The sequence below is a fragment of the Drosophila albomicans genome, chromosome 2R (assembly GCF_009650485.2).
Source record: "Drosophila albomicans strain 15112-1751.03 chromosome 2R, ASM965048v2, whole genome shotgun sequence".
Taxonomy (NCBI): domain Eukaryota; kingdom Metazoa; phylum Arthropoda; class Insecta; order Diptera; family Drosophilidae; genus Drosophila; species Drosophila albomicans.
Genome location: NC_047631.2, coordinates 28,480,591 through 28,508,553, shown reverse-complemented (window position 1 = coordinate 28,508,553; position 27,963 = coordinate 28,480,591). Strand labels below are relative to the sequence as shown.

The 27,963-nt window shown below is 36.4% G+C and overlaps 1 protein-coding gene and 1 long non-coding RNA gene across 2 annotated transcripts; both read left to right on the top strand.

The window, feature by feature from the left end:
- The first annotated feature begins 27 nt into the window (after positions 1 to 27).
- On the top strand, positions 28 to 10,009 carry LOC117575828 (uncharacterized). The gene is made up of 2 exons (XR_004572908.2): positions 28 to 174; positions 9,894 to 10,009. It is a non-coding gene; the product is annotated as an uncharacterized LOC117575828 (long non-coding RNA).
- Positions 10,010 to 10,334: 325 nt separating this feature from the next.
- LOC117574501 (serine/threonine-protein kinase Warts) lies at positions 10,335 to 27,263 on the top strand. The gene is made up of 8 exons (XM_034258345.2): positions 10,335 to 10,938; positions 20,125 to 21,654; positions 22,602 to 23,478; positions 23,538 to 23,658; positions 24,341 to 24,456; positions 24,522 to 24,600; positions 24,670 to 24,865; positions 24,932 to 27,263. The coding sequence occupies exons 1-8, from the start codon at positions 10,816 to 10,818 to the stop codon at positions 25,331 to 25,333; spliced, it is 3,444 nt and encodes a 1,147-aa protein (XP_034114236.1). The 5' UTR covers positions 10,335 to 10,815; the 3' UTR covers positions 25,334 to 27,263.
- The last annotated feature ends 700 nt before the right edge of the window (positions 27,264 to 27,963 follow it).

The window sequence follows — 27,963 nt, the reverse complement described above, 5'->3', positions numbered from 1 at the left end:
TTCGACCAAAAACTTGTACATTTTGAACTTCTGGTTTGCGGTCACGCTGAATGTCAGTCTATCGCTCGGCCACCACGATATCGCCCATCTATTATTATTATTATTAATTAAAACAACGCAGCGCGTGGAGGTGGAGGAAAAATTGTGAAAAGTGCAAAATCGCAGCGCGTAAAGGTAAATTTAATGAAAAACGCAACGATTGCATGTGCAAACTGTGCGCGAGACGTGTGTTTTTAGCTCGAAAATTCAGTGTACTTCTCTGTTTCGTGCGTGCGTATGTGTGTGTCTCTTTTAGAGTGTGCGAGTGTGTATGTGAATGCGAGTGGAGCGTATGTGTGTGTGTGTGTCGTGTATGTACATATGTATTTCCAATTGTGCTGGTTGGCTCTGTTTCTCTTTCTAAAAAAAAAATGAAAAATGAAAAAAAAAAATGCAAGAAAATCTATAAAGAAAACGCAAGCAAACGCGCAAGTGTGTGTGTGTGAGTGTGAAAAATCCAAAATAAAAATGCCAAATGCATGCAACAGTTTCAAGTATTTACATATTTTTCTCTTCTCACTATAATATTTCCCCAGTTCCCAGTGAGGAGCGTAAGTGTATGTGTGTGTGCGTTAGTGAGTGTGTGTGTTGCTTTTCCTAACCAAGCGCCCCTCCCCACCGAAGTCGTTGCTCGCTCGCACAACATCTGCGCGCTCGTTACTTACTACAAATCGGATTAAATTCTTCAGTTGCAACTGCTTCGTTCTAGGCTGCCCTCTCTCTATCTCGTTCTCGCTCGCTCTGTACTCCCTTCTCTGCTTCCTTTTCTAGCTGCTCTCAATGTTCTATGCATGTGTGTGTTTGTATGCACATAATTATGACAAGCCTCCTTCCTTCTCCCCTGCCCCCCTCTTTATTTGAATTGCGCTCCCCCGCATTGTCCTTAACTCATCACGAACGTCATCAGCTGCAGCTAATTACCGTAATAATTCAGGTGTCAAAACGGCGTCCGTTGTGGGCGTTTCTCAAATTCTCGCGTGCAATTTGATAAAAGAACAAGCGCGACAATTACAGCGACGTCGCTGTCAACGTCGACGTCGACGATTGCAAATTGCAATTAGAAAACGAAAAATCAAAGCAAACAAAAGGCAAAACAAGAACAAAAACAACAACAAATAGTACGACGACGACGGCAAGGCGACAAAACGCGACGAACAACTGCAGCGGTAATTTGCATATTAGGGGTATTCACAAATTGTGAGCAGAAATTCTAAATTCGATATCATAATTTTAAGAAAATTTATGAATTTTTAAAAATGAATATTGTGTTTCATTTTCATGTTAATATTAAAATTTATTAGCTCGATTCAAAGAAGTATTCGCTAATTGTGACTAAAGAAAAATCAAATTATATATCATCATAATTTGGAAGTTTAAAAATATTTTTGTGATTCAGTCGCTTTTTCAAAGAAAGATTACTAAATGAGAGCAAATTTTAAAGAAATTATAAAACCATCATTGGCAATTCATTAAGTTTAACTTTCTTAGCTTTAATTAAAAGTAAACACTTATTAGTTCTATTTTAATACCATTTTTTAAGCTCTTAAGAATGTTCAGTGTGTTTTCTAATTAGTCTTTATCATATTAATCGCAGGAAATATATTTGTTTGTTTTCACACCTTTTTAAAGATAATTTTTACAAGTTTTACAATATTCAAGATGTGCTCCCAAGTTTTTTACTTAAATTACAGTCACACTTTCTTAGGTTTTCTAAGCAAATAATTATAAAGCAATTTGTAGCAGTTTAGTTTAAACAGCAATTGTTCATTTGATATCTTGTTTTCCTTTCTAAAGACAGTTGTTTATTGTAGTTGACTACTTTTGCAAAGTCTGCAATAAATAAAAATAAATCTATTTCACTCAGCTGTCAAAATAGTGTCATATGTGTTGAAAAACAATGTTGAAATAGTAAATCAGTGAAGAGTATAATAGTTATAGTAAAGTAGGCATTAAATAGATCGCAAATAAACATGAATCTATTATTAGAATCTATTTGTTCAGTAGTCTTTATAAGATGTGTTGAAAAACAATGTTGAAATAGTAAATCTGTGAAGAGTATCATAGTTATAGTAAAGTAGGCATATTAAATAGTTCGCAAATAAACTAGTATCTATTATTAGAATCTATTTGTTCAGTAGTCTTTGTAAGATAATAGTTTTAACTAAACAATTGAGTTTGTTTAATCTGTCGTACTTTGGGTTGGTTTTAAAATACGATATTTATTTATTTTCTAGGTAACTTTTTATCAATTTGAGACTATTAAAAATAGTATTAGGGTTATTATGTTAAGATAATAATGTCATTCTAGAAATTCTTAGGTTTATTTCAAATATGAATTTTCCCTAAGTTATTCAATTTTTCATATTATTGTCCCATTTATACAAAATTGCCCGCAAATGTTTTAGTTTTATTGCCAGTTTGCTTGCGAGAGAAGAAGAGGAATACCCCTATTGTAAATATTATGAAAGAAAAACAACGTTTGTACAATGCAAATGTAAATATGAGAGATGCAAAATGTGGCACAAGTAACTGCAAGACAAACAACAACAACGACAACAACAAACTGCGGGTGCGCTTGTAATTAGAGGCATCAGCGACGTCGTCGCTTGGCATCTGCTGCAGTCGTTGCTCTGCCAGCAGAGGCAGAGACAGAGGCGACTGCGTCGGCGGCTGCTGTGAAAAATGCGCCTCAATGTCAGTGCGACAATAATTTCTCAGGCAGCTTATTTATGTTTTTGGGGACTTGTCAACTAAGTGGCTTTTATTTATTTGCATACAAAACTATACTATACTATAAAACTGTGTGCATTCATGAATTGTAAATGTTTTGCAATTGAATGTTACTTGTATTTTTATTTTGATTCGTATTTTTGATTTGACGTGCAAAAAGTTGCGCCAAACGACGTCAACAGCAAAAAGCAACAGCGACGCAGTCGACGTCAGCGACGACGGCGTCATCGTCAGCGAGGCTGAAAATTGTTGAGATTCCATTCACATTCCAGCATGCAATTCGTAGTGGATTATAGTGCAAGAGTATGCGTATGTATGTGTGTGTGTTGTGTATGTGAATTGTAGTTGTAGTTGTGACTAGTGCTGCTGCTGCTGTTGTGGGCTGCGCCGCCTGCAGGCAGCGACTAAACAGGTGAGGCGATGTGCATGTGATCGTGTGCATTCCAAAAACACACACACACACTCACATACAGATGCAGGCATGAACAGGGCAATAAATACAGTGATCTGTTGTTGTTGCTGCTGCTGCTGTTGGTGCTTTTTAAAAGTAAATGAACGATAAAAAGTGACCAGGCCTGGCCAAGTCAAGTCAAGCCGGGGCTAGTTTGCTTGCCTGCTCGCTAGTTTGTTGTTGGTGGGCCAACTGGGGGCGCGGCGCTGTGGTGGGCGGTTGTCCATTGATGGCAGCAAGCAGCATCATAGTAGAGATGGAGAACTATCGATAGTACTGGGTATCGATAGTGAATGTTAGTTTGTGCAAATTGGATTTTGTAGATTTGTATTTTAAAAATCAAGTATTGAAATTATGTTATAAATTCGCATACACAAAACTCAGTTTTAATTATCCAAATTTAATGTAGATTTTAATTTTAAAAATCAAGTATTGAAGTTCTTAATTCGCATTCACATAACTCAGCTTTAATTGTTTCTTAATTCTACTACCATTTTTAGAGAAAATTATAATTGTTAGAATTCTAAAATCTCAACTTTTAATTATTATCTGAAGCTTTGCATTTTTAAATTGATCATAGCTTTGAGAATTGTTCATTATATTTAATAAACATTAAATTTTAAATGTTTTCAAGTATAAATTTATCATAATTTTGGAGTTATCATTACTCAATGAAAGCTTTTTATTACTGGTCTGTTTATTTCTACTTTAAGTTTTAAACAAGAATTGAAATTTATAAAAATATATATAATGAGAACTGCTCTTTAATTATAATCTTAAATTGATTATTCCATCAATTGTAATTACATAAATATTCAATTAGGCAACATTTCGATAGTTCCATCGATAGTTTTCCATGTCTCCCCCTTGCTCTCGCCGCCACTGCTTTCGTTGACGTCGTCGTAGTCGTTGGCTGCTGCAAGTTGCAATCGACGAGCGACGACGACGACGACGAAAATGCAATTTAGCTCGTTTTTCTTGCTTCTTGATTCAATTTTTTTCTTTTTTTTTTTTTTTTGAAACATGCCTGCTGCAACTGCTTGCATACATACATTGTACGTGTTTGCCAGCGTATGAGCGAATGTGTGTGTGTGTGTGTGTGTGTGATGAAAAAAGGGAAAACGAAACGAAAACAGAGCCGCAGCAGCAGCCAGCAGCGAGAGCAGAGCGCGCGTAGAATGGAGCAGCAAAAGCAACAGCAGCAGCCGCCTTGTGGGGATAAGTCGCCGAGGAATGCGCATTTTTGCAATAATAATCAGCAACTAATACTATTTTTATCTTCTGCCCAGCGCGAGGCTGCGTTCACTCTGTGTATGTGTGTGAGTGAGAGTGTGCTCCTGACTCTCCCTGCATCTGCATGTGTGTGTGAGAGAGTGTGTTGTTGCTCCCCTGCAGGCTGCTTTGCTTTTGCCTTTGCCTGTTATTCTCACTTGATCTCGTACTCTCTCTGTCTCTGTCTCGCTCACTCGCATTGCTCTCTTGCGCCAGCCGACTGGCATTTCTGTTATGTATTTTATTTGCTTTTGCACTTGCCTTGCATTTTGATGGCCAATTTCTTATGCTTTTTACAAGCGCACGCGACTCCCCCGCACACACACACATCAACACACACAAACACACTCTCAGTCTCACGTATTTTTACGATCGTTTTTAGTGACGTTTAGGCAATAGAGAAACTAACTAAAAATAGGCTTTAAACATGCGCCCCATTAGCATAAAACATGCTTAACACAGACAGAGAGAGAGAGGGACGGCCATCGTAACAGCTCTCTGTTATTAACTACTGCTGTTACAGCATGGGCTGCAATTTATTTATAGCACACACTCACACACATGGAAAAATGTGTGTTAGTCTAATGTTGAATGCTTTTGCTTATAATTGCTCATAAAAATGTGTCTCAATGCGGCATATTGTCTTTCAAGTCATCCGCGCAAAAATTTGGCCGCAATTAAACAATTAAAAATTCCAATAGCGTCGCATTCAACGAGCCGCTTAATAACGCATCAAAAAAATCCCTCACAGTCTCTTGGCTATAAAGCTGACTCGCTCTCAAGCACAGACACATGCAGAAATGTGAGTGAATTGTCTATGGCTATTTATACCCTGGACTCCAAGTGCCTTAAGGGGTATATTAGATTTGCCCAAAAAAGGAAAAATTTGAATATTTGTAGCCAACTAATGTTTAAATTCGTATGAGGGCTACAATTGATTTGTGACTTTGATAAGCATAAGAAGTATAGCCTGTGGTTTGTGTCTAAGCTGAACTTATCGAAGAAATATGCTTAATAATTGAAATTTATAGTTTTTAATAGAGGTAGTTGCAATTTTAAACAACTGATGCTTATTCCAGTATCAAATGTTATGATAAACTTACAGCCTTCTAGCTCTTACCTTTGAGTGTGCTTTTATAATGAAGTTTAACAGGAATTTTCAAGAAATTTTAATTTACATATCTGCTAGTTGAGCTTGCCTGGCTGAGTTGTTTGTAAACTATCTTCTGTACAACTTGCATCCTCCTAGCTCTTACAATTTACTGTGTTTTGATATTGAAGACAATGACTCAGCTCAAAGAATTTTTATTAATATTGCTTTAAAGTATCTTCTAGTTGAGGTTGCCTAGATGAATTCATTGTAAACTATGTTCTGTAAAACTTGCAGCCTCCTAGCTCTTACCATTTAGTGTGCTTTGATATTAAAGTCAAAGAGTCTGCTCAAGGAATTTTCATTAATAATATATTAATAATTATTATTATTAATATTGCTTTAAATTATCTGCTAGTTGAGCTTATATAGTCGAGTTGCTTGTAAAATATCTTCAATGAAACGTGCAGCCTTCTAGCTCTTACCATTTACATTGCGTTGATATTGAAGTCAATGAGTCAGCTCAAAGTATTATTATTAATATCGCTCAAAGATATCTGCAAGCTTACCTAGCTAAGTTGTTTGTGAACTATCGTATGTAAAATTGGCAGCCTCCCAGCTCTTACCAGTTTGTATGTGCGTTGACAGTTCAGTCAGTAAATCACTTCAAAGAATTGTATGAAAAGATTAATTCAAATTGACATTTAACTCAAATAATTGATGCTAAACAGGGTATTTGTTAGTTGAGCTTACACTTTTGCAGTCGATCTGAGTTGTTTGTATTGTTAATTAGTTATTGAATATATGTATAAATAAATACACATAGAGATATATAATTGTTTTTGTTGCTCACGCAAAAATACTTTTGCGGTATGCGTGGAATGTGAAAATTTCCAAAATTGGCACAAAAACTGTTCGCCAAGGAGGCGGGACGGGAATGGGTGTTGTTTCTGCTGTTGCTGTTGTTGTTGGTGTTACGGCGGAGGAGGGGGTGTGTGTGGAGGGGGTGACGACGGGTTGGCACATGCACAAGCTCACTAAAGCTCTGGGGGCCAAGACTGTTGACATTTGGATTTGGCGCGTGTTTGTTTATCATCCCAAGCACCTTCAGAGACTCGTTGCTTATCTCTTATTGTATACGTTTATGTGTGTGTGTGTATACATATACATATACATCCGAAGTCTCTAAATTCAGCATTCCACAGCACTATAACAAAATGCGTAGCGTCAACAAAACAAGGCGCAAAAGTCAACTTTTGTCAACAAAATAATTAAACTCTCTTGTCGGTGCAAAAATATGTACATAAGCTAACAACAAATTTACGGGGGCCCCACACAAAAAAAATTGCCAACATTATTGTCTACTGTCATATAACATGAGTTGATGTGTCGCATTCCAATGTCTGTTGTCTACTAACATAATAACATTAACTGTTACGCCACTGTTAAGTGTCCTCAAGCTACATGCGCATAAAACAACAATTTGAATTATGTGCTGACCTATGACTTGCAGTTGCACAAAGCAAACCTGAATTGAGGTTTATTTGTTGTCCGAAAGAGTCAATAAAGTTATGGAAAATCTAAAGTTTAAACGTTTAAATTTGCATATTACATTAACTGAACAAGTATTTTGGCAATTAAGTTTAGCAAACGTGTTGTACATTAAAAAAAATAATGTTTGCAATTGAGATATAAAATTTCTTGTTTAAAGTGAATGTATTTTTAATGTAACTACACAGAAAATGCAAATATATATATATTATTAAAAAAAAAAGGTGAACATAAAAAAAGATTCAGAGTTAATTTGGAGATTTTAACAGGGACTATTAATAACATAGTTTTGTAGTAAATATAAAAGAGAGAGTTTAAAATAGTTATTTGCTGATTTTCGTGTAGAAAAATCAGATAAATGTGAAATTAAAATTTGTATTCAAAACTTAAACTTTAATATTTGTTTTGAACTTAAAGGTGAATTTATTTTTAACTTAGCTACCCAGACTACTTTAAAGCTTTTTAAAAATATTTTTTGAACATTCAAATTTGAATTAAAATAGTTGATTAATAGTGATAATTATTTGCTGAATATTTTGTTATTAAAAACACAAATAAATATTAAATTTAGGTATTGATTTTAAAGTATTTATTGCTAATTAATATTTAGAGTATGCTCGCTTCTCGTTAGAATACTTTAAATTGAATAATACTCGAAATTTTAATTGCAAACAAATACTTTAAAATCAATACTGAAATTTAATATTATCTGACGAGGTTTTTACAAACTTTTTGATATATTTTGTTTTTAAGATAGATAAATAATAACTTAAAAATTCATATTTACAAGTTAGTCTCTTATATTGATTGTAATGAATTCTTCCCTTCTCCTTGTCAAGCTTTTTTTCTGGCTCATTAGAATGCCGTTCGTATGTATGTGTTTACATAGCTGTCTCTCTGTATGTGTGTGTTTGTGTTTGTTGCTGTTATTGCTATTCTGTTAACTCATTTGCACTTGGCACAATTCGGCGAATTTTTTCGGCATTTTCGTGTGTGTCTGCTTTGTTTACATACACGAAATTTCGCTGTGCTTTACATACATAGAGATACACATGTATCTATGTATCTGTATCTGGCTATCTATCTATCTTCTGCTGCTATCCGCGTATCTATCGATGGTCATTTTCATAGTCAGGTGTGCACACGCCCATCCCTTGCTGCCCCCCTTTTGTGTGTGAGTTTGTTAATGGTTCGTCATAAACTGATTTTTGAGGGAATTTCAATTTATTGGTTTCCCAGAATACGCTTATGACATAATGCGCTACTTGACGCATAAATTATGAGCAGGCGCCGTCGTCGTCTCCACACTCAAAACTTTGCAACGCGGAAGGCAAAAGGTTGTTAAAGTGGAGTCATTTTGTTTGCCAAATCGCCGTGCAAATCATCTTACTGAAAATGACGTTTACTGCCGTTTGCCCATTGTCTGAAACATTCCCAAACAAAATAATACACAAAACAAAAACACAACTCGACACAAGACAACAACAACAACAAAAACAACTGTAACAAAGTGTCCAACACACAATTCTGCGGCTGTCTGCGTTTCTTTCTTCTGACTCACGTCTTCGGCATGTAAATGAGCAGTGCATGAGTGTGCGTAAGAGTGTGAGTGTATGTGTGTGTGTGTATGTGAGTGTGCATGAGTGATGGAGCAGTTTAGTTGCCTTTAAAACGCGTCGCGTCTGCGTAGCGTGTGACAATTTTAAATACCCTTTAATTAAAATTTTGCCTAAGTAGGGAATAACAATGTTAACGAATGTTAAAACGAAATATTTTCATTGAAGAAAGTTTGTAATAAAGATTGCGTATACTTGATAAAACATTACGTATACGATATGTACACATAAAAATGAATTATGTGCTATGAAGAATACGTATACGACATGTAAACAGAGCTCCAAATTAATTTCAGATGTAAAATTTATATATCTTATCTGAATCTTAGTTGATATATTGCAAGATCAAAAAACAATTTGGTTTTTTTTTTTTTAATTGTCAAACTCGATGAATTTCCTTTCTAAAGAAATTATTATAAAAAAAGTACTAAGTGTCAATAAAAAATACTTTTTATGTATACTACATTTAGTATATTTTTATGATTTTTTAAATTCGATTCATTTCTAAAAAGTACTAAATTTAAATTAAAAATACTTTTTATTTATACTGCATTTAGTATATTTTTTTGTTCTTAAATTCGAATCTTTTTTAAAAAAGTACTAAATTTCAATAAAAAATACTTTTTATTTATACAGTATTAGTATTTTTTATGATTCTTAAAATGTTTTATATATATACTGCATTTAGTATATTTTTGATGATTCACAAATTCGATTCATTTCTAAAAGATACTAAATTTAAATTACAAATACTTTTTATTTATACTACATTTAGTATATTTTTGATGATTCTTAAATTCGATTATTTTTTTAAAGAAAAAGTATTAAATTTAAATTAAAAATACTTTTTATTTAATAGCTCTTACCTTCTCTACAAATTGTCTTTTAATTCAAACCAAAAAAATGTATACATAGTTTGTGCATCTTTTTACATGTTAAAAAAATAAAATTGGTATCTTAATAATAGATTGGTATCTTTATGTCGATCACTTTGATTTGTTTCGATGCCTACAACATTCTTACTTTGACTTTGGTTGCCTCTGCCTCTCGGCTTCTGTTTCTCAGTGTGTGTGTGTGTTTTGGCGTCGTCCTCATCTTCACATTTTTAGTGATTTTGTGTCTTCTGTTTTGTGTCTATTTTCAGCAAGTTGGCGACATCGATCGTGTATATTATTAATTAAAATTCCGTCAAGCCAAGCCAAGCAAAGCGGTGCGGTGTGTGAGTGCGGGCTAAATAAAATCAAAATACGAATATACGAAAATACGAATAAAAAATATTTGTATTCAATTATTCAAATTCATTCATCGAGCGACTTGCAGTGTCCGCCCAAAATATTAATTTGCTATATTGCAAACATGATCATGATGACGTGGATAAGTGCCACAAATTGTGATAAAATACAAAACTGATGGAAAATCCATATGTGTATGTGATACGTGAAATACAAAAGAGAAGAAAAACAAAATAAATAAGTATGAAGATTTATAACAAACACAAAACAGAGACTTTTGCTGCAAGTGTCTGTGAATAAATTGTTGTATTTAATTTGTGCAGCACACAAATGTTTTTTTTTTCGTTCGCGTGCTATTCTAATGCAAATGAAGTGCCTTAGTGAAGAATTTAGCGAGTGTTAAACAAAAAAAAAAAAAAAACAAAGCAAACACAATTATCTTAATTGATAACAAAAACAACAACAACAAAAGCAATAATAATAACAAGCATTCTTTTGGCTTAAATCAAGACAAGTAAATAGTTCACAATAACAACAAATTCAACAAAGTGAAGAAGAAGCAACAGCAAATATTTCAATCACACACACACACACACAAAGCTAAATAAAAAAAAATATATTAAGATCAAGTATTTATTTAAATACAATCACTGCTGTTGCTGTTTAAGAGTGAGTGTTGTGTTGTGCTCTGGTGTGCGTGTGTGTGCCAGACTGCGTGTGTGTGTGTGCTGTGTGTGTGTGAGTGTCCGTGTTAGTGAGTGTGTGTGTGCGAGCGTGGAGCATTTTGTGATATGAGTTCTAAATATCACAACGAGAAGAAGCAGCAGCATAATAATGCATCCAGCGGGCGAAAAAAGGGGCGGTCGCCCCAATGATAAATACACAGCGGAAGCGCTCGAGAGCATTAAACAGGATCTAACCCGATTCGAAGTACAAAATAATCATAGAAATAATCAGGTGAGTTTCGTCAATATAAATTACTCATAACGTGCAGAGCAAAGTTTAGCTTGTAAGAAAGGTAGATTCAAGTATTGACTGCAAAAGAACCGTTCACATTTGATATGAACTCTTTAGGTATTCGAAGTACAAAATAATCATAGAAATAATCAGGTGATCAAAACTTGCAGAACAAAGTTTAGCAACTAAGAAAGTTAGAGTAAGGTATTGACTGCAAAAGACCCTTTCACATTTGATAAGAATTCTTTAGATAGATAGATATGATATGAATTCGTTAGGTATTCGAAGTACAAAATAATCATAGAAATAATCAGGTGAGTTTCGTCAATAAATAAATACGCAAAACGTGCAGAGCAAAGTTTAGCAAATAAGAAAGTTAGAGTCAAGTATTGACTCCAAAAGACCCGTTCACATATGATATGAATTCGTTCTGTATTCGAAGTACAAAATAATCTTAGAAATAATCAGGTGATCAAAACGTGCCGGACAAAGTTTAGAAAGTAGGAAAGTTAAAGTCAAGTATTGACTGCAAACGACCCTTTTTATATTTCAAATCCATTCTTGAAGTATTTAGGCTCTTCTAGAAAATATGTTTATTTTTTTGCTATAGTTATTTATGGGTAAATATCATAACTACAATTAAACTTAAAAATTATAGTTTGTCATACGAAAATATTTTTAAAACAAAGCTATCGAAATAGTGTGGCCATTATTTTTAAGGAAATCGATTACCATCAAATGAAAGAAAAATACCGATCATGTAAATGAAAGAAAAGTTATCGATTAAGTTGGAAAGAAAACTTGTAATGAAATAGTTAAATCGCAGAGAAAAAACTGAATTGAAACCAATTATACCTATTCCTTCATTAAAAGTTGTTCTTTAAAGTCGAAATTAACAACGATATCTTCAATCTGACTTCTTTGACTTTTAATGTAACTGACATTCAGGTTTGAATATAATCGGATAGGCAGATAGATACGATATTCTGCTGCTGATTCAGAATATGTATAATTTCCACATTTTCATTCTTTGATTTCAATTTCTATAAAGCTAATCGACCCTTTTCACTCTTTTCCTTAAAGTGAACAGGTCTACAAATGAACTAGTTTCGTGTGCGAAACAATTTTAATAGCTGCCAATTGGTTCTGTTAGATTTATTACCAATTTAAATTGTGGCCACAATAATTACTTAGTGATAAGGTAGAGCTCATAAATAAATATGGTGCTTCCAACGAATTATAATTGTTGAGATATCAACACTTTTTTTTCCCCCTCTTTTTTTTTTATTTAGAGAGATTTGTGAATATCAACATTTTGAACCCAATAAATAAGCTGTCAATTACGAAAAAAAGGGGGAATTTGAAGCCGTTGGGAAAGCCCATTAGTATTATCATGCTTTGAATTTTAACAGACATTCCACGCATGTTTAAGCTGATCGTAAAACAAAGCTAAGACTACGATGATTCATTTAGGGGAAAAAATAAAAAACTTATAGAAATACCTTAAAAGGCAAAAGAACGTTAACACTGAGAATGGGAGCATCATAACTTACATAAAAAGTTATCAGTTGTTTTAGTGCTTTACAAATGATGCGGCAACATTTTCCGGGCCTTGTAAAAACAGTAAAAAAACAACGAAGAAAACACGACAACTAATAAAAAATTAACAGCTAGATAAAGATAGAGCGAGACAGAAACAGAAAAAACTGCTGCAGCAGCAGCTGCGTGGGCGACAGCAACAACAACAACAGTAACAAAAACAAGTTCAGCTGGTGGCACGAGCCGGCCTAAAAGTTGTTCACCTGATGCACACGTAATAATACATCAATGTTGGCCAAGACATTTGTCAAATGGCGTGGGTGAGACAGGAGTTGAATTAGAAAAAAACTAACCAGAAAAAAAAATACTGAAAATTGTTTGGCTACCAAAGTAGAAGATGTGTGGGTGTCGCTCTATGTATGTGTGTGTGTGTTTTCTACGTGCTAAATATAAATGCAGAGAGCTTGAAATGAAATTAATGAACTGCCAACGAAATGCAATTGACCTTCTGCCATTACACACACACACACGCACACATGAGAGCGGGCAGTTGAGTGGGCGGCTCTCTGGCAGACATCATGTCCAGCCATGTCGCTCTCTCACTCTCTCTCTTCGCACTCTTTGCATGTGTTTGTGTGTGTGTGATCACCCTGGATATGAAGCATTGACGTCACAGCCTTCAAAAGCTCCCAACAGGCGTGTTAATGAGAGAACATTACGAAAAGAGAGCGCATAGCAAAAAGCACAAACAAAGAGAGCACGAAAATGCAAAGAGCGTGTTATGCATTTGTTAAACAATTTTTAATTTGGCAACAACTTGCAAACAAAAAAAAGAATATAATAATTTATAAACGATTTTTGCTCTCTGCTTTATCGATGGCTGCAAACGCCTCGAGCTAGGCAAGTGCAGCAAAGAAAGACAGAGAGATAGAGAGAGAGAGAGGGAGAAAGAGGCAGCGTCATGGCTGGCCAGCAATAAAAATGCTTAAATATGATCTGACGGGTCATTAATTTAAAATTTTACGATTCCCACTGCCAGCTACTGTTTGTGCGATTGTAAATTATGATCGAGCGTCCGCAACATACGATTAGCCAGCATTCCTGCGGCTAAGCGCGGCTCTCGAACCGTTCTAACCGTAAGCCAACAGAGAGTGAGAGAAAGAAAGAAAGAAAGAGAGGGAGAGAGAGAGAGAGAGAGAGAGAGAGCGAGCGAGTCTGAAGGAGGCAGGCCGCAAGTCTTTTGGGCCATAAAAAATGTTTCGCTGACGGGATGCGGCAAATTGTTATGACCAGGCTCGATGCATTGACAGTTGGAATTTAATGCCAAAATATCCATCGAGTGCCGCCTTCAGGGGCATTTTGCATTTATCATTTTGCACATTTTCGAACAACTTTCGCTGTGGCCGCTTGGCTAATTGGTTATGCTGCACACACTAAATAGTCACAGGCGCATAATCATCTGCTCATATATAGCACAAAATTGTGGCATGCCCCATGCCATATGTGGCGAAACAATAAATAAATACAATTTATTCATGGCTCGCTCAACACTTTCGGCGGCCATATTCACGCCCACGCTTCTTTTAAACGGACTGACGGACGGGCGTTTTAGCCATCATCATCGTTGTTGGCTCGGGAGCGCAATAGACGCCGGCGGCTACCATAAAGCGATCGTGCCGCATTTGACAATGCTATAAATATCAAATGGCAGCGCGTCTAGTGCAGACATGAAGCAGCCGCAGCCCAACACGAGTTCAAACCAAATTTAGACAAAATAGTTGATGAAATATGTAAAAATTAGACGAAGAAATACCCTGTAAATAGCCCCAATATCATCTAAGATCAAATTAGAAAACACATTGGGTAAAAAATGTGTATGAAAATCTCCAAATCAAAACTCTTAGCTTGAAAACGTATTTCCTGATTCATTGAAAGGGTACATAAGATAAAAATTACTTAAGAAACGCATATTAAAAAATAAATTACATTCTTAATCTCTGATCCTTAGCTCTCATATGGTTTAAGAAGAATTTCCTTGCTTAAATAAACGGATTTGATACATTAATTGTGTTCCTAATTCTTCCCAATTTATAGAAGTTTACTCCAACTTTAAAACTAGCTTTATAAGAGAATGTTAAAAAGTAAGCTAAGTGTCCAATCTCTAGTCTTTAGCTCTCAAATTGACCGAGAAAAGTGACTTTAAGCAGATGGACAGACAGGCAGACGGATGAATAAATTAACAAATTTTAACTAAACAGGATTTTAGTTAAACCAAGAACTTCTATTTACTGCCACAAAGTTTTCCGTTAATCCAATATTTTCAAAAATTCAATCTAATTTTCTATTAAATACACTTCCACTAAACTATCATACCCCTTTTGAGTGCTGTATCCCAGGGTATTAAAAGTATTTTGGTTAAAAACCTTACGTAGAACTAATTAAAATAACAAAACGATCAAGATAAATATTTGTGAGACGCCAACGCCAGCGTCGTCGACAGTGGGCTAAATGACAATATAAAAATTAAAATCAATATGGCTAACACAGTAAGAAATATGCATAAATAAATTAGCCAGAGCCCCCAAACGAAAAAGCAATAAACCTTAACAATGTATTTCGCCTTCCCTTGCTCCGCAAAGCTCAGCTCAGCTCAAGTGATCAGCTTTATATTTATTTATTTTATTTTGGGTGTAGACTGACTCGTAACCGACTCGTGTTGTACAGGGTATTACGTATACATATGTAATCCGGCCTTTAAGCCTAATTGGTTGTCATAAGCCCTGAAGCTATTTTTATAAATCGCGCATACAATGTCTACGAAAAGTATGTGTACGTGTAGAAAAAGAAGGCCATCGACGAAATGTATGTTGATCAAGCATAAATTGATTACGTTGCGTTGATCGATTCGTAGTTTTTCCCACGTTCCATTTGATATCGTTTAATTAAAATACAATTTTGCGGTATGCATTGTGTTGTGAGTCAGCTAAGCTAAAGAATATCGACTTCCTATTGAATGTTTGTTTTCATTTATGGCTATTCCTGGAATTAGTTTTGAAGTTATGATAAGGTAAACAACATTTTAATGCTTAATATTTATGTCAATAATTAAGTATTGCGTATTTAGAAGTCATTAATTTTAATATCTAGAATTAAAGTTTATTTTAAATGATTAATTTCGAAACCTTGTCAAAGTACGAGCTGAAATTATGAAGGATTAATTCTTTTAAAGCTATTTAAATATGTATTTTATTTAATGGCGTAAGAAGGTTCTATTTATAAAGCAATTTTGGGCGTTAGAATGTTATATCTATAAAGCTATTTAAATATCTCTTTTATTTAAAAGGCGTTACAATGTTCTATCTTTTTTTGAATATATTCATTAAATAATGGACTTCCTTATGAGGCATAAACTCTTCAGTCGAACAGCTTCCACTCGAAAGTGATCCACAATAATTTTCATGCTAATCTATTATAATAATCGTGCTCATTTTTAGTTTCAATTGAATTCCCAATTTTGGAGACTGTCCAGATTTTGCATAATGCGTTTCGCAAAAGATTCCCTGGGGTGCAATTTGTATCTAATTTACGCGATTTTTCGGTGCGACGTGTCGCTATGTTACTAGGAATTCTCACCTAAATAAATACGTACATAAATATATGCATACCTATATATAAATATACATACATATATATCATTTTCAGTGGAAGAGTCTGCAACAACAAAAGCAAACGACCAAAAAAGAACATTGGCCCGTCTCTAATAATAACAAAAGGCAACAGCAACAGCAAAATGTTTGACTGTTCTCTGGTATAGCATTCCCCAAAGTATACACAGATACAGATATATATATATATCTATATATATATATGTATTGTATGTGTCTATTTGGCAGTTGCCAAGAATTTTGATGTATTTTTTGGCGTTGTGCGCGATTTTTGGCCAAATTATGTATATGCCAAAAGAAAATCCCAAAAATATTCCAAATTCCCCCGCGGACAAGTTAGATATTATCATCTAAGAGAGATGATACGTATGTACCATACATATATAAATCTGTATATATAGTATTGTCAGGTTCAAAGTTATTTCGGTCAAGGTGATAAATTGGCCCTTGTGTATTTTATTTTATTTTTTTCTATGCCTGTTTTTTTTTCTTCTTTTTGGTTTATGGCCAATTGCAGTGGCAAACGCTTAAGTGGATTAGCGAAAGTGTTTACCCGCTCCCCTCAAACGTCGCCTCACCACAAATCCAATTTATTTTATTTCATTTGAAGATTTCGCGTTGCAAATTTTGTTGTGCTGCCCGTGGGCGTAACTTTGTGTTGTGTTGCGAGAAAGGGCGGAGGGAAAGAGATTTGGGGAGGCATGTCTAACAGCTGATTTAGTGCGCCCATTGGCTTTCGCTAATTTGCCGTCAATTGGTTTGCTTGTAAGACGACGATGGATAGATGAAGACGACATAAACGCGTCGAATAGTCTGCTGGGGGTCTTTTGTTGGGTTTCGACGTCCTTGGTTTTAATTAGTCGGGTCGCGCATTAAACGTACGCCCACTTGATATAAAAAACACACAGATAAACATCTGCGCATGTATTTCTAGGTAATGAGGTGGATGAGACTAAATAAAATCAACAAACAAATTAGTTTTATAAGAAATAAAGAGTTGATTTATATAAATCTGTTTGCTGAGTATCTTCCAGTCAGTCACTCAATCAATTCCGAAAGCGGCGCAAATTCTGGGAATTTTACTTAATCAGTTGCGAAAACTCTAAAATCGAAATAAAAATAGTTCTTTATGGGCGTTTTTTGTGCAGATTAACAGCGAGTGTAATGTTAAGAATCTTCATGAGACAACATTGCTTTAGATTGTGATTATTTTATGTGCATACATTATCTCTTGTCACGTTGCCATCACAAAATTTACGACCATCAGTCATACAAAGTCAGGCAGACAGTGTGACCATTAATGGTATATTATACGTACAGTAGGTCACAGCTTATTTCAACCACCACCAACCGACAACTTTGAGTTAGTGTACTGGCCAAACTAAAAGAGGTATTAACTTTATTTAAACGCAGGATTTTAGTTTAATGTTTTAAAATACAAGATATTTTGTCATTTATCCACTAATTTTTTGTTTACTATATAAAATTATTGAAAAACCAAAAAATGCCAAAAAAAAGTACCACAGCTTATTTCAACCAGCAACTTTCCAGCTGTGCGAAGATCAGTTTTCTAGGAAAATAACTGGTCTTTATGGATCTATTGCTTTGTGTATAGTATTTTCAATACATAGAAGTTAGATTTTCGACATTTTAAGCTTTAGATTTCGAAATAAACGCGTATTTTACAAAATGGGTCCGTGAACCACAATTGAGAAGGAAAATGACGTCATAGCTCCTTTAAAGAATGGATTTTCCCGTCCAAAAATTTATGAAATGCTGCATCTGAGTGTTTCGACTGTGCAAAGAATCATTTCATTGTTTTTTTCGCGAAATTATAGTGCATGAGAAGGGCAAAAATGTACCCAATGCATTTTTTAATGAGACCGACGCGCGTTATATTGTCCGGAAAATCGGGAAAATCCAAAATTTTCGCCACCAAAATTTGCCAGTGTTATAGAGGAGGAATTGAGTAAGGCGTGCCACCCAGAATCAATTCGAGAGTACTTCGGGAAAGTAACTTTAATGACAGTACAAGGCGCAAGAAACCGTTTATAAGGCGCGCGAATCAAAAGGCTCCTTTGAAATTTGTCAAGGAGCATGTGGGAAAGGATAAAAACTTTTGGAACTTAATCATATTTGTGGACGAGTCCAAAATCAACATTTTTGGCTTGCTTGGAGCTCCATATGTCGGTCAGAATCCAAATTCCGGGCTTCAAAACATAAATTTAAAGCCTACAGTCACGCATTACGGTGGTAGCGTCGTGGTTTGGGCCTGTATGTCCACAGCCGTAGTCGGAAAACTCAATTTTATTGACGCGACCATTGACTAGACTCAATACCTAGAGGTACTGAATGTCAATTTGATCCAAAGTGCAGATAAACTGGGTATTAAGGATGATTTCCGCTTCTACCAAGACAATGACCCTAGGCTTAAGGCAGGAATTAGGCAAGATTGGCTAATGTGCAACTGTCGTCATGTCATGAAACCATCAGCTCAGTAACCTGACATAAATGTTGTAAAAAATTTTTGGGCCATTTTGGACCAGAACATCGGAAAAAGGCCAATTTCCAACAAATCTAACCTTAAAACGGCTTTAGCGGAAGAATGGGACAAAATTAGCCCCTACATCACAAAAAAATTGGTGGAATCTATTCCAAACTGTCTGGAAGGAGCTATTAACCAAGAAGGAGGTCATACGAAATTCTAAATACACAGTTTAACATATTTATATTTAGTTATTTTCAGCTGGTTGAAATAAGCTGTGGTACTTTTTTTTGGCATTTTTTTGTTTTTCAATAATTTTATATAGTAAACAAAAAATTAGAGGATAAATGAAAAGGTATCTTGTATGTTAAAACATTAAACTAAAATCCTGCGTTTAAATAAAGTTAATACCTCTTTTAGTTTGGCCAGTACACTAACTCAAAGTTGTCGGTTGGTGGTGGTTGAAATAAGCTGTGACCTACTGTACATACATACATACGTCTATACGTTTTGGTATTAAAATACTGTTGCCTTGCGGGCAGAGTCAAACTGTGAGGATCAGTCACAAAAAGAAAGAGACGATGATGTAGTAGCCATCAAAAGAATGCGTAAAACGGGTAGCAGCACCACAAACAACAAGAACAACAACAACGACAACAACAATAATAATAAAAGCAGCAGCACAGTGCACACACAAACAAACACACACACACTCGTTCACACTGAAGGTTGCCTCTGTTTCTGTTGTTTGCTGCAATCTGTCAGCCGGCGATCGCTTTGCTGCCATTGTTGTTGTTTGCTTCACGCTCTCTCACTCTCTCTCTGTGTCTCTTCTTTGCCTGGTTCTCTCCCTGTGTGTAGTATCTTTTGTGCCTGTGTGTGCTCCTGACTTTTAGGAATTTCTCAGCGATGGCAAGAATTTGATTTCATTGCTTTGGCCGCGGCGTTTCTTGTGCCTTTTGTTTTAGGCGCTGTTCGCATTTTTGTTTTTATTTTGTATGCGCGCCTTTTGTTTAGTTTTCGAACAGATCCAAACACACACACACACACACATGCGCTCAGGCGTATGTAAATACACAAGCAAACGTTTCTCACAGCAGTGTGGAATGCTGTCCCTGTGCCAGGGGCGTAGAGTGTGAACGAAAGGGGTAGAAATTATAGTAATCGATTAGCCGATGTATGTAACTTATCGTAATCAATAGATTACTGAGAACGTTTAGCTTGTTAGTAATCTCATTTAAAATGATCGATCTAACCCATAGTAAAATATTAAAATAATTGAAATTATAGTAATCGATTAGCGATGTATGAAACTTATCGACATATCGATAACTAAGAACGTTTAGTTTGTCAGTAATCTCATTTAAAATGATGGGTCTATAGTTTAGTATTTCCAATTATTAGCATATTTTATAAGATTTAATGATATTGAGGCTTATTTCTTGACTTCAATTTAATTCCATGACTTATCGATCCCTTCTCCATTTTCCTTTACAGAATTATACACCTCTGCGATATACCGCCGCGAATGGTCGTAACGATGGAACCGATTACCACCATGCAAAGCTGGCACTGGAGCCGCTGGCGTCGGCGTCACCCTCGTCACCGGGCGATGTCATCGTACCCGCCTCCTCAACATCGATCGCCGGCCCCGTGCCTGTTGGCGTCGGCGTCGGTGTCGGTGTCGTCCTGCCCTCGGCCAACGGACATGTGCCAAAGATAATCAACGCTCTGATACCGCCCAAGCTAATACGCAAACCGAGCATCGAGCGTGAGACCCAAACGCATTATCTACGCTGCAGTCCAGCGCTCGATTCCGGAGCCGGCAGCTCACGCTCGGACAGTCCGCATTCGCATACGCATCAGCAGTTGAGCGGACGCGGCAGCACCGGCCAATATTCGCCCTCGCCCAGCAGCTTCAGCGACGCGGCGCCGCCAGCGCCACCGCCACGCAATCCCACCGGCGTCGGTGGCAGCAACAGCAGCTCGGCAACGCCGCCACCGCCGCCCCCAAATAGCAGCAATCAGATGTTCAAACGTCGCTCGCCAGCACTGAATCGACCCGCAGCCATTGCACCGCCGAGCAATTGTGCTGCCACACGTGGCACGTCGCCGGTGATACCGCAAAACGGTGGCAAGACGACGCAACAGCAGCTCAGCCAACAGATGAAGGCCCTCAGCCTGTATCAGCAGCAACAGCAGCAGCAGAGCGCCAACAGTGGAGCTGTCGGCGCCGAGCCACCGCCGCCGTACATGATCAACACGGTGGTGGTGAATGCCGCACCACCGCCGCCCAGTTACACCGCCTCGATGCAGTCCCGACAATCGCCCACGCAATCCCAGCAATCGGACTATCGCAAATCCCCCAGCAGCGGCATCTATTCGGCCACCTCGGCGGGATCGCCGAGTCCCATCACCGTGAGCAATGCCAGCGGCATTCTGCCAGCCAGCGCGGGCGTGGCACGCCCCCAGCCACGTGTGTATCAGGCACGCACCCAGCAACCGATCATCATGCAGAGCGTCAAGTCGACACAAGTGCAGAAGCCGGTGTTGCAAACCGCAGTGGCGCCTCAATCGCCGGTCAGCGCCTCGGCGAGCAATTCACCGGTTCATGTGCTCGCCGCACCGCCTTCGTATCCCCAGAAATCGGCTGCCGTGGTGCAGCAGCAACAGCAGGCCGCAGCTGCCGCTCAACAGCTGGTTGCACCGCAACCGATTGTGGTTCAGGGTGCCGTAAAGCCGCCGGCGCCAACAACACCGCCACTGATAGCTGCCGCCTTGAATGGTGCTGTTGTGGTGGGCGGTAAAGGGGGAAGCATGGAACCGCCTTCGTATGCCAAGAGCATGCAGGCCAAGGCAGCCACGACGCCGCAGCCACAGCAGCAGCAGCAACAACAGCAACAGTTGCAGCAACAGCAGCAGCAACAACAACAGCAGCAACAGTTGCAGGCGTTGCGAGTGCTGCAGGCGCAGCAACAACAGCAGCAGCAGCTGCAGCAACAGCAACTTCAACAGCAACAGCAAAAGGTAAGTAAATGAAGTAAAGTTTATATCGGTTATATGCTACAGAAAAGTTGAAAAAGGGAATAGGAATTTATTGATTTTAGAAATGAGTTTGGAAAAAGTGAATAGAATTTTATTTAGTTTAAAATTGAAAGTTTATAAAAAATAATCAATTGAGTTTCGACTATTTAAATAATTTTTCTGCATCAATGAAAACACGTTAAAATTGAATAGTCCTTATCATAAAAAGATCTCCGAATTTCTTGTAACTTTTACAAGTAAATTCCATTTTTATTCTTGAGTTTTTCAAACCAATTTTTTATATCGCCTTTAAGCAATAATTGCGATAAAAAGAAAATATAAAGAGTTCTTAGTTCTCTACAATTTATGTTGTATTTAAACAATATTTCTTTTTACAACTATAATCAAAATTTAATGAAGTTTACTAGTTCAGAATATTTTGTAGCTTTTCATGAAAATTCCATTTTTATTTTTCATGAAATGAATTTATGTTGTTTTTAAGCAATAATTGCGCTAAAAAGATTTTCAGTTTTTCATATAAGCAATTGCTTTCTCATCAAATTCATTAGAATAAAAGTACATTTGATTCTTTTACATTGATTACGCTAAAAACTAAACCATAAAAGAAAAGGTTACACTTTGTAATTATGTTATATTTAACTGGATATTTCTGGTTTAGATTTCACCCTTCTAAAGTCATTAAATTTTTTACTTTTAATTACGCTTTAATAAGACATTCTAATATATGAAAAGGAGATTAATATGTTGAACCCCAGACATAGTTGTTTCAATCGTTTCTTCATTATTTCTTACACAGTTCTTTATAATTATACAGTTAATAATAGAAAAAGTTGCACTCAAGTTTAAGAAAGAATTGTAGGATATAACCGATATTCCCTGTAATTACTTTATCAAAGACTGCAACTAATATTTCTTCACTTTGCTTGCAGCAATCGATGTCGGTCAGCAGCAATGGCAATGTGGCAGTGAATCGACAGCTGCCGCCTCCGCCGCCGTATCAAAGTGCACGCGTCACGACGCCCGAGTTGGCCAACAGCAGCAGCAACAACAATCTACCAGCTGAGCTCAAATCCGCCTCCAACAATAATAATAACAATAACAACAACAGCAACAACAATAACATACAGATAAGCAACAGCAACTTGGCCACAACGCCACCAATACCGCCAGCCAAATACAGCGGTGGCAGTGGCAACGGCAACAGTTCGAGTGGCAGCAATGGATCGACAAATGCATCCCAAGCTGCCGCCTGCAAGAAGATCAAACATGCATCGCCGATACCCGAAAGGAAGCAAATCTCCAAGGAGAAGGAAGAGGAGCGCAAAGAGTTTCGCATCCGGCAATATTCGCCGCAGGCGTTCAAGTTCTTCATGGAGCAGCACATTGAGAATGTCATCAAATCGTATCGTCAGCGGACGTTCCGCAAAAATCAGCTGGAGAAGGAAATGCTGAAAGTGGGACTTTCGGATGAGACACAAATCGAGATGCGTAAGATGCTGAATCAGAAGGAATCAAATTACATACGCTTGAAGCGTGCCAAGATGGACAAGAGCATGTTTGTCAAGATCAAACCAATTGGTGTGGGCGCCTTTGGTGAGGTGACGCTTGTGCGCAAAATCGACACATCGAATCATTTGTATGCAATGAAGACGCTGCGCAAAGCGGACGTACTCAAGCGCAATCAGGTGGCGCATGTGAAAGCCGAACGTGATATTTTGGCCGAGGCCGACAACAATTGGGTTGTCAAGCTCTACTATAGTTTTCAGGATAAGGATAATTTATATTTCGTTATGGATTACATACCCGGTAAGTATTAATTCATATTATATTCAAACATCTGTATTAACTGATCATTTCCTTTGCAGGTGGCGATCTGATGTCTCTGCTCATCAAGCTGGGCATCTTTGAGGAACCTCTGGCACGTTTCTACATCGCTGAGGTCACCTGCGCCGTCGACAGCGTCCATAAAATGGGCTTTATCCACAGGTGCGTCACGGCGTTTATTATGTTTATTTGCCGACGCTGGCTATCTACGAAAGTTCTAAACAAACACTAGGCAATGTAAATTTAGCTGCCTTAGATGTTACAGAAAGACAAAAAGATATAGAGATTTAGCAAAACATACATCATGCCATGTCAATATGTACCTGACAAACATCTTTGATAAGGTCGGAAATGCCAGATTCTGCATTCAACTTTATTTTAGTTAGACTACTTATAGCTATTTCTGTGATAAGTATTTAATCTTTAATATCTGAACTCTTTGTACTTATTTTGAAATAGTTTTTGGTCTTCCGAAAGCTGTTTCAATTTACTACATTGAAAAAGAGCTGCTTTTGATAGATCTTCTTTTTATATTCTCTGAGTTGTATTTAAGAATTTGCGATTATGGAAATATCTTTGTTAAATAATTATATATTTTAAACATGAAATGAATAATATTAATATTTACACTGTAAGGAATTCTTTACAGCAATTTAAATTGTCGAAGCCATTAGATAAAAGACTATAATAGTTATCTCTTTATTTTACAATCAACTTAAATGAAATATTATGAAGTTAAGTTCTTGCTATATAGTGCTGGTTGCTAAGATCTGAGATTAAATGATATATTTAATTTGTAGACTATTCAGTTAATAATCTATATTATTTATTCTACCTACTACAGGGACATCAAGCCTGACAACATACTCATCGATCGGGATGGACACATAAAGCTCACCGATTTCGGTCTATGCACTGGCTTCCGATGGACGCACAACTCCAAATACTATCAGGAGAACGGTTAGTTATACTTAATAAATTAAATTTAATTCAATTTCACTCACTAATTACTTATTGTTTTATAGGCAATCATTCGCGACAGGACTCAATGGAACCTTGGGAGGAATACTCGGAGAATGGACCCAGGCCCACAGTGCTGGAGCGGTGTGTTTACCTCAAATTTGCTATTTAATTGAGAATATTTATTAATTATTGTATTTCTTATCTAAATAGGCGACGCATGCGCGATCACCAAAGAGTTCTGGCGCATTCGCTGGTCGGCACACCCAACTATATAGCACCCGAGGTGCTGGAACGCAGCGGTTATACGCAATTGTGCGATTACTGGAGTGTGGGCGTCATTCTCTACGAAATGTTGGTGGGTCAGCCACCTTTTCTGGCCAACAGCCCAATGGAGACGCAACAAAAGGTGATCAATTGGAAGCGTAATGCTCTCCAACAGAATCTGACTAATAAATATGCTTGATGCTTACAGGTCATAAATTGGGAAAAGACGCTTCACATACCACCGCAGGCGCAACTCACACGGGAGGCAACGGATTTAATACGACGGCTTTGCGCCTCGTCGGATAAACGGCTGGGCAAGAGTGTGGACGAGGTGAAGGGCCACGAGTTCTTCAAGGGCATTGATTTTGCCGATATGCGCAAGCAGAAAGCACCGTATATACCGGAGATTAAACATCCAACGGATACGTCCAACTTTGATCCCGTTGATCCAGATAAGCTGCGCTCGAATGATTCCAATTTGAGCAGCGGCGATGATATCGATCTGAATGATAGGCAATTCCATGGATTTTTCGAATTTACCTTTAGACGATTTTTCGATGATCGGCAGCAGCCGGACATGACGGATGATCAGGCGCCGGTCTATGTCTGATCTTGCTCCTATACTACATACATACATACAAACAATCATTGTTAGTCAAATAGTCACAAAACGAAACATTGGGAACAGAAAACAGCATGTTAACAGAGACTGCAAGCAGTGCAAGCGTTAACAACGGCGCTGTTAAGTCACACACATGTTAACATTGCAACAGCAGCGCTGTTAAGTCAGACATTTAACAGTCACTAGATTAACAGCGCGCATTAGCAGCTGCGCTGTTAAGTCAGCCTGTCTGCATATGTTAACAGCAGCGCTGTTAAAAGTCTTCAGTTTTTTATATGAAATATTTTTCATTTAGCGTTTTTAGTGGAATTTGTTGCCAAAAAAGGAAAAGTTGAGGCACTTATGAGCAAGATGATGTTTACAATTTGGCATATCTATATTTTAAATGTAGTCGTTATTGCAACTGGCACACACACATCAATATTTATATACAAAAAAACGTAGAAAAAGAACAAAAAAAATAAAAAATTATATACAAATGGTTAGAAAGGGACTACACATATACACACTCACACACACACATATATGCTTGATGGCATGAACTGAATAAATTTAAATGAAAAAGAGTCATTACTTTTTTGATTTTCTTGTTAACTAAAGATCTTACACATACACACACACACACACCTATACACACATATATATATTACAAGTAGTTATGTACGCTATGAATATGTTAAATTTATATAGACTTGGAATACCAATCGAACCAATTTTTTCTGGTGCTCAAAAATCGATGCCTTGAGGGAGCCAACTACAAAACGGAGAAGCGAATTTAACTAAGCCTAGACAACTTTCACACACACACACACATTACACATACACACACATACACATACGACCAATTTAAACAATAACAAAGAATGGTAAAAACAACAAATTATAAACTATCTCAGCAGGCTGGATAGTTGTTGGCCATTTAAAAGAAAAAAGGACTTGAAAACTTGAGCTTGACAATGTAAAATGAAAATGAAAATAAAAATCAATGTTGTGCGAAGAGATCGAGATGAGATCGATCTCGTTAGACGCACAGAGAACACAGCAATCGCACCAAGTTAGCGATATAAGCGGGTCTTATAAGCCTAATCTAAACAACACAAACAACTTCTATGTAATGCCCGCGGGGCGCGTTTTTTATCACACCTACTATATCACACACACACCCACATACACACACGATCTGCTCTATAATGAACGTATTACGCGCCCTCAACAATTTATACAACAACAGCAAAATCAAACACCCCCAAAAGAAAACAAAAAGAACAAACTATATTGTATCTATCGTATAGATTCTATGCATATACATATACATATTACTATAATTAACTAAACTAATTAATGTAGCAATGTTAGACGAACTTGTTGAATGCCAAATGAAATTGTTTTTTTTTTTGTAATATTCAACAGAAATTCTCTAAAGAAGAAATATGGAAAACACGTAAAAACAAATACAAAAAATTATCAAATAAATCAATATACATAAAAACATATACATATATATATATCTTGATATCTATTTACATAAATAAATGATTAAATATTATAAATATTACATATATATATACATAAATTGTAATAGTTTTATACACTTATGCAATACAATTTCTAGTGCTAAGATGTTTTTTAGTTTATAATGCGCTAACAAATAAAAATTAGTGTAATTTTCATGTCTAAGCAAAAAGTACATTAAAAAGGAAATTCTATTTTTTGTTTTTTGCTAAATCCGTTTTGGTAAATGCGATTTGGAAATTTGTTTCGCTCTTTTTTGTGTTTCTCTTTAACAAATGTAAAAGTTAAGCTAATTGACAATCAAAACAAAAACAAAACAAACAAATAACCACTGAGCGTGCCTTGGCCAATTCATTTACAATAACAAATTAATAAATGGAAAGCAAAATATGTAAAAAATTTTAAACATTCGGAAGTTTTAATGGGAAGCGGGAAAGAAAAACAAAATAGTTGGGAAAGGAAAAATAAAGTTGTCTCATTACAATTTTATAATTTTCAGAATTTTCTTAAATGAATTAGAAAATTACCTACAATATTATTTCTTTTTAGGATCTTAAGTGGAAAAGGGAATTTATGGGAAGCGGGAAAGATCAACAAAATAGTTGGGAAGGAAAAATTAACTTATCTTAATAGAGTTTTATAATGTTCAGCATTTTTTAAAGAGAATTAGAGAATTGCCTAAAATATTATTTGTTTTTTAGGATCTTAAGTGTTTGGAAAAAGAAAATGAAATATTATCAACATCAAAAAAGCAATCCTGCGGACATCTCTAAAACGATCGATATCCGAAAAAGATCTCTGAAAATTAGCTAAATAAATTCCATCACTGAAAACGATATCTGAAAATTCTTTAAATAAATTCCATCTCCCAGAAAACGATCTCTGAAAATTTCATCTCCCCATAATAAGAACTCCTTGGAAAATTTGAATTTTAATAATTTTTGTTTTTATTTCACATTGTAAATTTAATAATTATAATAATTTTGTAAATTTATCAAGACAAAAAGTGTTTTTATCCGTTTTGGTTTTTTGTTTTGTATTGTTTTTGCTTATTTTGATTAAAATACATTTATGCGTAATATTTGAAATATAAGTTATTCTTTTGT

Coding starts and splice junctions, on each gene's coding strand:
- LOC117574501 (XM_034258345.2), top strand. CDS start 10,816: ATGCATCCAGCGGGCGAAAAAAGGGGCGGTCGCCCCAATGATAAATAC. Junction 10,939..20,124: donor ATAATCATAGAAATAATCAG/GTGAGTTTCGTC, acceptor TTTCCTTTACAG/AATTATACACCTCTGCGATA. Junction 21,655..22,601: donor TTCAACAGCAACAGCAAAAG/GTAAGTAAATGA, acceptor CTTTGCTTGCAG/CAATCGATGTCGGTCAGCAG.